This window comes from Belonocnema kinseyi, chromosome 8 (genome assembly GCF_010883055.1).
Source record: "Belonocnema kinseyi isolate 2016_QV_RU_SX_M_011 chromosome 8, B_treatae_v1, whole genome shotgun sequence".
Classification (NCBI taxonomy): domain Eukaryota; kingdom Metazoa; phylum Arthropoda; class Insecta; order Hymenoptera; family Cynipidae; genus Belonocnema; species Belonocnema kinseyi.
In genome coordinates this window covers 7908601-7922345 of record NC_046664.1, presented here as the reverse complement: position 1 = coordinate 7922345, position 13745 = coordinate 7908601, and the positions used below count along the sequence as shown (strand labels likewise).

At 27.9% G+C, this 13745-nt stretch overlaps 1 protein-coding gene across 1 annotated transcript in view; it reads right to left on the bottom strand.

Annotated features, from left to right (window-relative positions):
- LOC117179090 overlaps positions 1 to 13745 on the bottom strand; it is a 146394-nt gene that overhangs the window by 23280 nt on the left and 109369 nt on the right. Inside the window, exons 5-6 of the mRNA XM_033370739.1 lie at positions 10214 to 10377; positions 5263 to 5448 (exon numbers count right to left, since the gene is read on the bottom strand). Of these exons, the coding sequence (XP_033226630.1) occupies positions 5263 to 5448; positions 10214 to 10377 (350 nt within the window). The remainder of the gene's footprint in view (positions 1 to 5262; positions 5449 to 10213; positions 10378 to 13745) is intronic.

Here is a 13745-nt window from a genome sequence, read left to right as displayed (position 1 = left end):
CCTTGGAATTGAAAATGCCTTAAAATTGAAAATTCTTTTGAATTGAAAATGTTTCAAAGTCGAAAAGGTTTCGGAATTGGAAATGCCTTGGAATCGAAAATGACTTGTAATTGAAAATGCTTTAGAATTTAAACTGATTTGGAATTGAATATTCCTTGGAATTGAAAATGCCTTAAAATTGAAAATTCTTTTGAATTGAAAATGTTTCAAAGTCGAAAAGGTTTCGGAATTGGAAATGCCTTGGAATCGAACATGGCTTGTAATTGAAAATGCTTTAGAATTCAAACTGCTTTGGAATTGAAAATGCTTTAAAATTGAAAATTCTTTTGAATTGAAAATGTTTCAAAGTCGAAAGTGTTTCGGAATTGGAAATGCCTTGGAATCGGAAACGGCTTGTAATTGAAAATGCTTTAGAATTCAAACTGCTTTGGAACTGAATATTCCTTGGAATTGAAAATGCCTTAAAATTTTTAATTCTTTTGAATTGAAAATGTTTCAAAGTCGAAAATGTTTCGGAATTGGAAATGCCTTGGAATCGAAAATGACTTGTAATTGAAAATGCTTTAGAATTCAAACTGCTTTGGAACTGAATATTCCTTGGAATTGAAAATGCCTTAAAATTGAAAATTCTTTTGAATTGAAAATGTTTCAAAGTCGAAAATGTTTCGGAATTGGAAATGCCTTGGAATCGAAAACGACTTGTAATTGAAAATGCTTTAGAATTCAAACTGCTTTGGAACTGAATATTCCTTGGAATTGAAAATGCCTTAAAATTGAAAATTCTTTTGAATTGAAAATGTTTCAAAGTTGAAAATGTTTCGGAATTGGGTTAGATTACAGAATAGGGGCTTCACCTCTATTTGGACAGGAAAAAGATTTTTTTTGCAAAAAACTATTAGAATCTTTAGTTGAATGATAAATGAATCGGTTAGAAATGAGTAGAGTTTTGACAAATTTATTTTTGTGACCTGCTAAAGGGGTGTTTCTGGCCGCTTGGATGTTTAAAAGCGCCTAAACGGTGAGTTAAATATGATAATTCTGATATCGTGACATACCCATTTTTAATTAATCCTAATAAGAAAAGAAATAATAATTTCAAACTTCTGCCCGATCAAATCGCTTTATTTATCGTTCAGATAAAAATTCTAATAGTTTGTTGCAGAAAAAATACTGGTTTTCCAGCCAAAAAACAGGTGACATGCCCCTATTCTGCAATTGCACCCGGAATTGAAAATGTTTCGGAATTGAAAATGCTTTGGAATTAAAAATGCTTTCGAATTTAAAATACTTTGGAATTGAAAATGCTTGAAAATGGAAAATTCCTTGGAATTGATCATGTTTTAGACTTGAAATTGTTTTAATATTCGAAATGCCTTGGAATGAGAAAATACTTCGGAATTAATTATGTTTTAGAATTTAAAATGCTTCGAAATTGAAAATTTGTTGGAGTTGAAAAGTTTTTACAATTGAAAATTCCTTAGAATTGAAAATGCTTTTAAATTGAAAATTCCTAGGAATTTAAAAAGATTCGAAATTGAGAATGTGTTGGAAATGAAAATGCTTTTAAATTGAAATTTTCTTGAAATTTAAAAAGCATTTGAATTAAAATTGCTTCGGATTTGAAAATGTTTTGGAATAGAAATTGCTTTGAAATGAAAAATGTCTTGGAATCGAAAAATGCTTCGGAATAAAAAATGTGTTGGAATTGAAAACGCGTTCGAATTTAAAATGCCTTAGAATTGAAAATGCTTTGGAATTGAAAATGCCTTGTACTTAAAAATGCTTTTACATAGAAACTGCCTTAAATTCAAAATTCTTTGGGATTGAAAATGCCTTGCTATAGAAAATGCTTTGGAATTTATAATGTTTCAGAAATAAAATATCTTGCAATTAAAAATGTTTCCCAATTGGAAATGTGTTGGAATTGAAAATGGTTCAAAATTGAAAATGTGTTCGAATTGAGAATGATTTTGAATTTCAAATTCCTTGGAATTCCAAATGTTTTTAAATTGAAAATGTTTTGGAATTGAAAGAGGCCTTCGAATTGAAAATGCTTCGAATTTGAAAATGTTTTGGAACTGGAAAATGCTTCGGAATAAAAAATGTGTCGGAATTGAAAATGCATTCGAATTTAAAATGCCTTAGAATTGAAAATGCTTTGGAATTAAAAATGTGTTGAAATTGAAAAATTCATTAAAATTTTTAATACTTGGAAATTAAAAATGCCTTGCAATTAAAAATATCTTGAAATTGGAAATTCTTTAAAATTGAGAATGTATCAGAATTGAAAATTCTTTGGAAATAAAAATACCTTGGAATCTAAAATGCTTCTAAATTGAAAGTGCGTCGAAATTGACAATGTGTTGGAATGGAAAGTAGGCTGGAATTTAGAATGCATTGGAATTGAAAATGCCTTGGTATTGTAATGTTTTTGGATGAATGTTTTAAAATTGAAAATCCTCTTAAAATAAAAATGCCTTTGAAATGAAAATGCTTCAAAATTGAAAACGTTTTGGAATTGAAAATGCTTCGAAATTGTAATGTGTTGTAATTGAGAATGATTTTCAATTTCAACTTCCTTGGAATTGCAAATGTTTTGAAATTGAAAACATTTTGGAATTAAAAATGCCTTTGAATTGAAAGTGCTTCGGATTTGAAAATTTTTTGGAATTGGAAAATGCTTTGGAATAAAAAATGTGTTGGAATTGAAAATTCTTTCGAATTTAAAATCCTTAGAATTGAAAATTCTTTGGAAATGAAAATGCCTTGGAATTGCAAAAAGTTCGAAATTGAAAATGTGTTGTAACTGAGAATGATTTTGAATTTCAGTTTCCTTGGAATTGAAAATGTTTTGAAACTGGAAACGCTTTCGAATTAAAAATGCTTCCGATTTGAAATTGTTTTGGAATTGGAAAGTGCTTCGTAATAAAAAATGTGTTGGAATTGCAAATGCTTTCGAATTTAAAATGTGTTGTGATTGAGAATGATTATGAATATCAATTTCCTTGGAATTGAAAATGTTTTGAAACTGGAAACGCTTTCGAATTAAAAATTCTTCCGATTTGAAATTTTTTTGGAATTGGAAAGTACTTCGTAATAAAAAATGTGTTGGAATTGCAAATGCTTTCGAATTTAAAATGTGCTGTAATTGAGAATGATTTTGAATATCAATTTCCTTGGAATTGAAAATGTTTTGAAATTGAAAACGTTTTGGAATTGAAAATGCCTTAGAATTAAAAATTCTTTGGAAACGAAAATACCTTGAAATTGAAAAAGGTTCGAAATTGAAAATGTATTGGAATTTAGAATGCTTTTGAATCTAAATTTCCTTGGAATTGAAAATGTTTTTAAATTGAAAATGTTTTGGAATTGAAAATGCCTTTCAAGTTTAAATGCTTCGAATTTGAAAATTGTTTTGGAATTGGAAAATGCTTCGGAATAAAAAATGTGTTGGAACGCCTTATAATTGAAAATGTTTTGGAAATGAAATTGCCTTGGAATTAAAATTGGTTCGAATTTGGAAATGTGTGGAATTGAGAATAATTTTGAATTTCAATTTCCTTGTAATTGAAAATGTTTTGGAATTGAAAATGCTTTCGAATTTAAAATGCCTTAAATTTGAAAATACTTCGGATTTTAAAATTTTGTAGAATTTAAAATACTTTGGAACTGAAAAATGCCTTTGAACTGAAAATGCTTTGAAATTGAAAATTCTCTTAAAATAAAAATGCCTTAGAATTGAAAATGCTTTTGGAAATGAAAATGCCTTGGAATTGCAAAAGGTTCGAAATTGAAAATGTGTTGTAACTGAGAATGATTTTGAATTTCAGTTTCCTTGGGATTGAAAATGTTTTGAAACTGGAAACGCTTTGGAATTAAAAATGCTTCCGATTTGAAATTGTTTTGGAATTGGAAAGTGCTTCGTAATAAAAAATGTGTTGGAATTGCAAATGCTTTCGAATTTAAAATGTGTTGTGATTGAGAATGATTATGAATATCAATTTTCTTGGAATTGAAAATGTTTTGAAATTGAAAACGTTTTGGAATTGAAAATGCCTTAGAATTAAAAATGCTTTGGAAACGAAAATGCCTTGAAATTGAAAAAGGTTCGAAATTGAAAATGTGTTGGAATTGAGAATGCTTTTGAATCTAAATTTCCTTGGAATTGAAAATGTTTTGAAATTGAAAATATTTTGGAATTGAAAATGCTTTGGAAATGAAAATGCTTTGGAATTGCAAAAGGTTCGAAACTGAAAATGTGTTGTAACTGAGAATGATTTTGAATTTCAGTTTTCTTGGAATTGAAAATGTTTTGAAACTGGAAACGCTTTGGAATTAAAAATGCTTCGGATTTGAAATTGTTTTGGAATTGGAAAATGCTTCGTAATAAAAAATCTGTTGGAATTGAAAATTCTTTTGAATTTAAACTGTCTTGTAATTGACAATTATTTTGAATTTCAATTATGGAATGGAAATTTTCATGAAATGAAAAATGCTTTGGAGTAGAAATTTGCTTCGGAATGAAAAATGTGTTGGAATTGAAAATGCTTTCGAATTTAAAATGCCTTAAAATTGAAAATGCTTTGGAATGGAAAATGCCTCTGAATTGAAAATGCTTTAGAAATAAAAATGCCTTGGAGTTTAAAATGGTTCGAAATCCAAAATTTTTTTACATTAAAATTGCCTAGGAATCGAAAATTCGTTGAAATTGAAAATGCCTGCTATAGAAAATTGCTTGCAACTGAAAATGCTTCGAAATTGAAAATGTGTTGGAACTGAAAATGCTTCGAAATTGAAAATGTGTTGGAATTGAAAATGCTTCGAAATTGAAAATATTTGAAATTGAAAAATTCATTGGAATTTAAAATGCTTCTGAATAAAAAATGATTTGGAAATGCAGTTCTTTCGGAATTGAAAATGATTTGGAAACTAAAATGCCTTGAAATTGAAAATATTTTCGAAAATTAAAATGTCTTGAAATTGAAAATGCTTCATAATAGCAGTTGCTTCAAAATTTAAATTTTTTTGGAATTGAAAATGCCTTAGAATTAAAAATTCACTTTAAAGGGAATTGAATTTCAGTAGCTTAGTAAGTAGAGCACCCGACCGGCAATCGGAAGACCCTGGGTTCGATTCCCAGCGGAGAGAAGGGGACAATTTTTTTCCACGATGATAATACAGATTTCCCATAAATTATAATGACTGATAATGCGCATACATTATGATAGAGTAGGTATTATCGACAATGCGATTTCTACTCACTCGGTGATATCTAAGCGTTCGAGTGCCAACTTGAGATTTTTTATTGCGAGTCTCTTATTGTCGGCATCTCGGCGCAATCTTTGAAGACGTTCCTCGGTGGCCTTTCTGTCGGCATCAGTCAGAGGCGGCGCTCCATTGCGCAATGCCAACCGGTTGCTCAATGTATTACAGAGCTGTCCCTTTAGTCTGTCGAATGGTAACAAATGGTACATAAATTTGGATTAACAAAAAAAAAAAAAAAAAAAAAAAAAAAAAAAAAAAAAACAGGCTTTTATGCGATAATAAACAAATCATTTTATCTTGATACTCGTATCTTCAAAGAGGCGGATCACATTTGACACACTATATATTCAAATTTGATTACCTGCTTTCAAATCAATTTTCATCTCTTACAAATATTGTGACATGAGCCGCTATTAAATTTTTTTAAATAACTCATCCATGTGTTCATTAAAAATTAAAGATTTTATATTCTTACGGGAAAAAAGTCATTTCCGGAAATGGAGCCATTCATAAATTACGTAATGTCCCGTTCGAAAGTTTTTTCTTTTTTTAATGAATTTTTTTTATTAAACATTTAAATAATCCAACTATTTGATTATAAAATCACGTAGCTTATTTAAAATACGTCTATATTGGTTGAAAATTAGTCTTTTTGATTTAAAATTCAAATACTTGGTTCAAAATTGTACTATAAGTTACAAATTTATTTTATGCATTGAATTCAATCAACAAAGACGAATTAAAAAAAAAAAACAGATAAATTTTCAACAAAGAGAAATAGATTTGCAGCCAAAAGAAATAAAATGTTCAAACAAAATTATAAATCTTTTTTTGGTTTGGGATTTATTATTTCATTTGAAAATTTATTTCTTGGTTTGAAAATTGAACTTTTTTAGTTTGAAATTAATATTTTTCTTTGTAAATTTATTTCTTTGTTGCTAAAAATTCATCTTTATCTGAAAATGTGACTATCCACGTTTTGGTTAATAAAATATTTTTATCAGTTGAAAATTCAACTATTCAGTTGAAAATTCAACTATTCAGTTGAAAATTTACTATCTTAGTGGAAATTTAAACTACAAGTAGAAAATTTATTTCATATATTGAATTCAACCATCAAAGAAGAATTAAAAAAAAAGTTCAAACAAAATTATGAACATTTTTTTGGTTTAGGATTTATTATTTTATTTGAAAATTCATTTTTTATCTGGAAATGTGAATATTCACTTTTCGATTGATTAATTATATTTATAAGTTAAAAATTTAACTGTAAAGTTGCAAATTTACTTTCTTGGTTGAAAGTTGAATTCCAAGTTAAAATTTTATTTTATACATTGAATTTAACCAACAAAGACGCATTAAAAATAAAGTAAATTTTTAACCAAAATAAATAAATCTGCAGCCAAAAGAAATAAAAGTTGCAACCAAAATATTGAAACTTTTTTTGGTTTAACAATTATTACTTTATTTTAATTTTTTTTTTCTTAAGTTGAAACATTAAAAATTTCAGTTTTTGTTAAAAGTTCATCTTTTTTAATTTAAAATTAATCTTTTTATTTGAAAATTTATTTCTGCGTTGTTAAAAATTCATTTTTTATCTGAAAATTTGACTATCCACTTTTTGAATAATAAATTAACTTTATCAGTTTAAAACTCAACTATTTAGTTGAAAATTTCATTTCTGGATTGAAAGTTGGAATAGTTTGTAAAAAAATTATTTTTTTTTTGTTGAAGATTTATAATTTTATTTGAAAATTGATTTTTTTTCAATTTGAAATTAATCTTTTTTTTGAGAATTTATTTCTTTGCTTGAAAATTGGTCTTTTTTAGTTTGAAATTAATCCTTTTCTTTGAAAATTTATTTCTTTGTTGATAAAAATTCATTTTTTATCTGAAAATGTGACTATCCACTTTTTAGTCAATAAATTATTTTGACGATTTAAAAATTCAAATATTTAGTTTAGAATTTATTGTATACATTGAACTCAACCAATAAATACGAATTAAAAAAAGATACATTTTTAACCAAAAGATATAAAATTACAGCCAAAATAAATAAAATTATCAAACAAAACAATGAAACTTTTTTGGGTTTAAAATTTATTCTTTCATTTGAAAATTTATTTCTTTGGTGTAAAATTGAACTATTTCATTCTTTGTTGAAAATTCATCTTTTTTGGTTTAAAATTAATCTTTTTATACGAAAATTTATTTCTTTGTTGTTAAACATTGATTTTTTTATCCGAAAATGTGACTATCCACTTTTTGGTTAATAAATTATCTTTATTAGTTAAAAATTCGACCATTCAATTGAAAATTTAATTTCTTGGTTAAAAGTTGAACTGCAAGTAAAATATTTTATTTTCTACATTGAATTCAACCATCAAAGATGAATTAAAAAAAATGGATTAATTTTTAACAAACATAATAAATTCGCAGCCAAAACAAATGAAATGTTTAACTTAAATTATGAATCTTTTTTTCGTTTAAGATGTATTATTTTATTTGAAAATTTATTTCTTTGGTTAAAAAATTAAGTATTTCATTTTTTGTTAAAAATTAATCTTTTTATTTGAAAATTTATTTCTTTGCTGTTAAAAATTTATTTTGTTTATCTGAAAATGTGTCTATACACTTTTGGGTTAAATTAAATGATTCAGTTGGAAATGTATTTTGTTGATTGAAAGTAGAATTAGTTTGTTAAGAATTTATTTTTTGATGATTATTTTTTTATGATGAAACTTTCTTTTCGTTTAACATTTATCCTCGAATTTATCATTTTATTTTAAAATTTATTTCTTTAGTTGTAAAATTAACTATATAATTTTTTGTTAGAAATTTATCTTTTTTAGTTTAAATTTAATCTTTTTATTTGAAAATGGGAATATCCGCTTTTTGGTTAATAAATTAACTTTATCAGTTTAAATCTCAACTATTTAGTTGAAAATTTCATTTCTTGATTGAAAGTGAATTAGTTTGTTAAGAATTTATTTTTGTGATTGAAGATTAATTATTCTAGATAAAAATTCATCTCCTTGGATGAATCTTTACCTATTTTATTAAAACAATTTTTTTTATTCCTGTGTTTTAAATTGGCTGTTTTGGTTCAATTCAACAGTTTTATATCAGTCTTTAAATATTTGTTATTTACAATTTGAACTGTTACATTCTATGTTGAGAATTTTTGTCTCTTTCGTTTTAAAATTCATCTCTTTAAGAAGAAATATATATTTTTTTTATATAAAAAAATGTAAATTTTTTGTTCATTCTTGGTTGAAATTTTATCCTTTTTAGATAAATATTTTGTTTTTATTTTATTTAAAGATTTTGTTAAAAATTTTATCTTTTTTTGGTAGGAAATTATTCTTGTTGATTTAAAATTCATTTTTTTCATGGTTGAAAAGCTGTTTCAAAATTGATTTTTATTTCTAAGCTTTCTCAATTCAGTTATAAATATATTCCTGTTGCTGAAAATAAACTATTTTATTTAAAACAAACATTTTCCTTTGATGAATATTTTTAATAATTAATAATTTACAATTAACATTTTTAACCTAAAAAAATGAGTTATCTATCAAATAATGAATTTTTCCAAACTAAAAGGGTTGTTTATTTTAAATCAACCAAAAAAGCGAATTTAAAAAAAAAATGTAGATAAATTTTCAACCAAATGAAATAATGTTTCAAACAAAAGAAATGAAAATTTCAACTAAAATGATGAATTTTTTGTTGGTTTAAGGTTTATTATTTTATTTTTATTTGTTACAAATTTTGTTGTTGTCATTCAACATTCATTTTTGGTTGATAAATAATTTTTTTAGTGCAAAAATTCAACTATTTGGTTAAAAATTTAACTTCTTGATTAAAATTGAAACCAGTTTGACTTAAAATTTATTTTTGGGGCTAAAAATTCATAATTCTAGTTGAAAGTCCATGTCTTTGGATGAAAGTTCACCTATTTTAGTGAAATTTGTTTTTTTTTTTTTAAATTTAACAATCTCGATCCAATTTTTCCTTTCTTGTCTGAAAAAATGTTTCATGATTGAAAATTCAATTTCTTGTTGAAAATTAATCTGTATTGGTCAAATGTTTTTGATTCATTTAAAAATATTTTTTTGTTACAATATCAACTGACTTTTTCATTTATGGTTATATTTTTTTTCAGATGAAAGTTAATGTATTTTGTTGAAAATTTGACTTGTTTGAGTGAACAATTATCTTATCAATTAAAAATTTATTTTTTTCGTTGAAGATTCGCATAGCAGGTACAAATTGTTTGTTCGCCTGAGATTCATCATATTTATTAAAAATTTATTTCTTTTGATAATTATTTATTGAGAATAGATTCTTTGCTTAAATATTTTTTTTAAGCTAAAATCTTTAAAATTTTATTTTTAGTGAAAATTCTAAATTAACAATTATGATCAAAAACAAAAAATGAATTTTCAACAAAAAAAAGAAAATTCCAAACAGATAATGGAATTTTTAATTTAAAAATTTGTAAGCTTGAAATAAAAAGCAGTTACATTTAACATAAAAATACATATTTCTGACAAGGTTTGAACAGATGCAAATTATTTAAATAATTGTCCAATATCCTTTTTAAAAAATATCACTTTTAAAATTTAATAACACTTTCATCAGTTCCAGAATATAGTCACATTTCAAGATTTACAGCAATAAAAAAATGGTTTAAACAAATGAAAATTGTTTACATTATTGCAAAATATCCACAGTGAAAAAAATATTACTCCCAACATTTCTTAATTATGTAATTAATTCAATAAAATACTAAATTTTCATGATTGGGGGAGGGGGGGTGAAAATGAATGTTTACTGTTAGATGAGAAGAAATTTCTTCTCGCAAAATGAATTAATTAGGGAGGAATAGGAAGGGGGACGTATTGATCACGGCAAATAAAAAATAAATTTTAAGTGCATCACTTACGTTTGTATGATATTTTCTTTATCTCTCAGAGCAACACGAAGAGTGTCTAATTCTTTATAGTGGTCCCGATTGCGATGACTTGCAGGCGAGGTCATGCCCCCGGAAATACTTCCACCCTTCTTCCGCCGTGGGGTAGTCGACAGCGAGACCTCTATACTCGCCATCTGAAACAGAAAATCAAAATATTCTAAAATCACTGAAAAATAATTATCAAAATCAGTCAAAATCCTATGGAGTCGTTAATTAAGTGATCGAAAACTTCCCCCCTCCACTCATCACTGCCACTCTTCATACGGTCATATAGTATCATCCCCTCAAATCGTTTCTCACTTTTTGCATCTCCGAATATCAAGCCCCTCACCTACTTCCATGCCTCTTCAAACCTTCAATTCTCCTCCACATCAGTTCCGCAACATCTCTCCTCTCAGTTCCCCTGCTTTTCGTCCTTTCCAGCTCCCAAATTTTCTACTCCTAATTGCCTTGTGTTTCCCTTCATATAGTTCCCATATTTCCCCCCACGTTGATTACTCTTGCTACTCTCAATTTTCCTGCTTCAACTTTTTTTATTTCCCGTACTTCTCCTCTTTTAACTTCTCCAACTTTCCCTTCCCTGCGGCACCTCTCCTCGCTACCCCTACCCTCCTGACCCCTTCCCTACTTTCAGTCTCCTCACTGCACTCACTTACCTACTAGCCTACTTTCCCTATCTCTTTTTCTATTTCCCCTCCTTCTCACGTTCCTACTTGTCAACCATTTAGTGATCCTGCTTTACCTATACTTACCGTCCTTTCTACCTCCCTAATTTTCAACCCCTTAATGTTCCGTCATTACCTTCACCAGTTTCCATACTTCCCCCCACATCGTTTCCTCTTGCTACTCTCAATTCCCCTGCTTTCTCTTCACTAACTTCTCACACCCCTCACTTCCTTTACTTCTGCTTTCAAACGTTTCCTGCCCTCGCAACCCTTATTTCCCTTTCGCCTCGCTCATCACATCCCTAATTACACGCTCCACGCTGCACCTACTTTCCCTATATCTCCTTCTACTTCTCCTCCTTCTAACTAGCCTATTTGTCCTCCCCTTATTGATCTTGTTTTTCCTACATTTACTATCCCTTCCACCTCCCTAACTTTAAACTACTCACTGTTCCGTCATTCCCTTGACCTAGTTCCGATACTTTCCCCCACGTCGTTTACCCTTGCTACTATCAATTCTCCTGCTTCCTCTTACCTTACTTCTCATTCTTCTTCACCTTTAACTCCTCCAACTTTCCCTTCCCTGCGAAGCGTTTCTTCGCTACGCTTACCCTCCTCATCACGTTCCTACTTACACTTTTCTCACTGCACCTACTTACCTACTTTTCACATCTTTTCTTCCACTTCTTCTTTTCACTACCTTACTTGTCCATAATTCTCTTCCCCTCACTTCCTTAACTTCTTCTTTCAAACTTTTCCTTCCCTAGAAACCCTTACTTCCCTTTCGCCTCACTTATCACTTTCCTACTTACTTCCCCTACTTCTCACTCCCCTACTTGTCCTCTTCGCAGTCGACCTGCTTTTCCTACACTTACTTCCCATAATAGTTCTACCCTCACTTCCTCATTTTTTCCTTTTAAGCGTTTCCTTTCCTCGCTGACGTTAGTTCCCCTCCGCCTCAGAACGTCTCCTTCTCACTTCCTTTTTTACCGTCCCCTTACTTCTCCTTTTCGCCCACCACTTACTTCCCATACTTTTCGTTCTTTCACTTCCCCTGAATTTTCCTATATCTCATCGACTCCCTGATTCAACTTCCCAGGTTCAAAGAACGTGTACCTAAATTGAAGCTTATAAAATCCGCTGCAGAACTGAAAAAATTGAATGTTCTATGTATAATATTTTTGTAATGGATAGAAACCCTTTTCGTTCCGGTCGGGTGTCCTTCAGTTTATTGTGCTTTTTTCAAGGAAGGGAAGTGATGGCAGGGGTAGTAGGGAAAGTTAAGAGAAACCATGGGAATGGAATTATGGGAAATTATGTGAAATAAGAGGGGGTGGGTGAAATTAATTGGATGAGGACGAGGTTAGGAAATAGAGGGCAAAGGGTGAAGTGAGGGGAGGGGAATAAGACCAAAGTATATGAAGGAAAGTGTGAAAGACCTCATTAACGTCTTAATAAGGCTACTTTTAATATAAAAATAATAAAAATGTAATATAATAATGCATAAATAATAATGAAAAATTTATTAAATAATAAGAAATAAAAAAATTATATAGTAATATAATAATAAAAATAATAAAATAGTTCATTTTTTGAACATCGATAGAGGAAGGCGCTTTCAAATAAATCAGATTAGACTCGATTTTAAGTAAATAAAAAAAACTCTATAATAGCGCTGGAATTATGGTCTTCTTTTTTTATCAATACGAAATTGAGTCTTCTTTATTTCTTTTACCGGTGAATTCCTTAAGCGGTGCCTATGCGATAAGTTATTTTACTAAAAATATAATTTTTTATTTTAAAAAAATCACTCCCTCAAATTGACTTTTAAAGGCCATTTTGCAACTTTAACAGGCAGAACATTTAGTTTTTTCGGCTAAGCAGGGAATCGTATACGATTTAATTCTAGTAAAGGTACCTCGGACCAGGATTAGGTAGAAAAAAAAATTCAAAACAGTAATATTTCCCCACACTCTTTAAGATTTTTCAAAAATAATGAAGGTGTTAACGAAATAGTGTTAAAATAAAATAAAATAATAATAATAATATAAATTAACATCCACTTTCAAGTTATTTTAATGGAAATATTTATCATAAATAAATACAAACACAAAATACTTTGATTAACCTTTAACAAAAATAAAAAATCTGCCTACTGCAGGCCTTTTAAAATTAAAGGTCAAAGCATTGTCAACTTAGATTGGCGATTGTGAATTCTCTTTTGTTAAAGCTCTTTCAGCTTTAACGAATACATTTTCATTACGCCTCTCGTGCTTCGCACTCTATTTTGACGAAGATAGAAACTTTTCTACACTATGTTCAACTCTATTATATCAAATGTATATTAAATTTATTTCTGCACCTCGGATTTATTTTCAATGCCACTTTTTACGATTCAAACTAAAAATAAGCCAAGAATTTAATTTAATTTAATTTAATTTACTTTAAGCCCAAGTTTTTAGAAAAACCATCTCTCAAATCACTTGGAACATTACAAATATCACATAATATAATTCAATTAAAAATAAATTCGATTTCAACATTTTTTTCATGTTAAGTTTAGTTGTTAACTGTTTTAATTACATTCATTTTTAAACGTAAATTTTTCATTGGAAGAATTTAAAAATACGATATCCTTCATAATTAAGCAAATTGACATGTGTGATTCAAACTTTATAAACTAATTTTAAATGTGAAAATAACTTAAAATTAATATATTTATTAATTAAAAAATTTTATTTTATTTAAAATCCTATTCAAATATTTTTTCAGTCGAAGATATTAAATTTTCAACCTATTCAGATCGAAAAATTTTAATGAATAAAATGCCCGAGTGA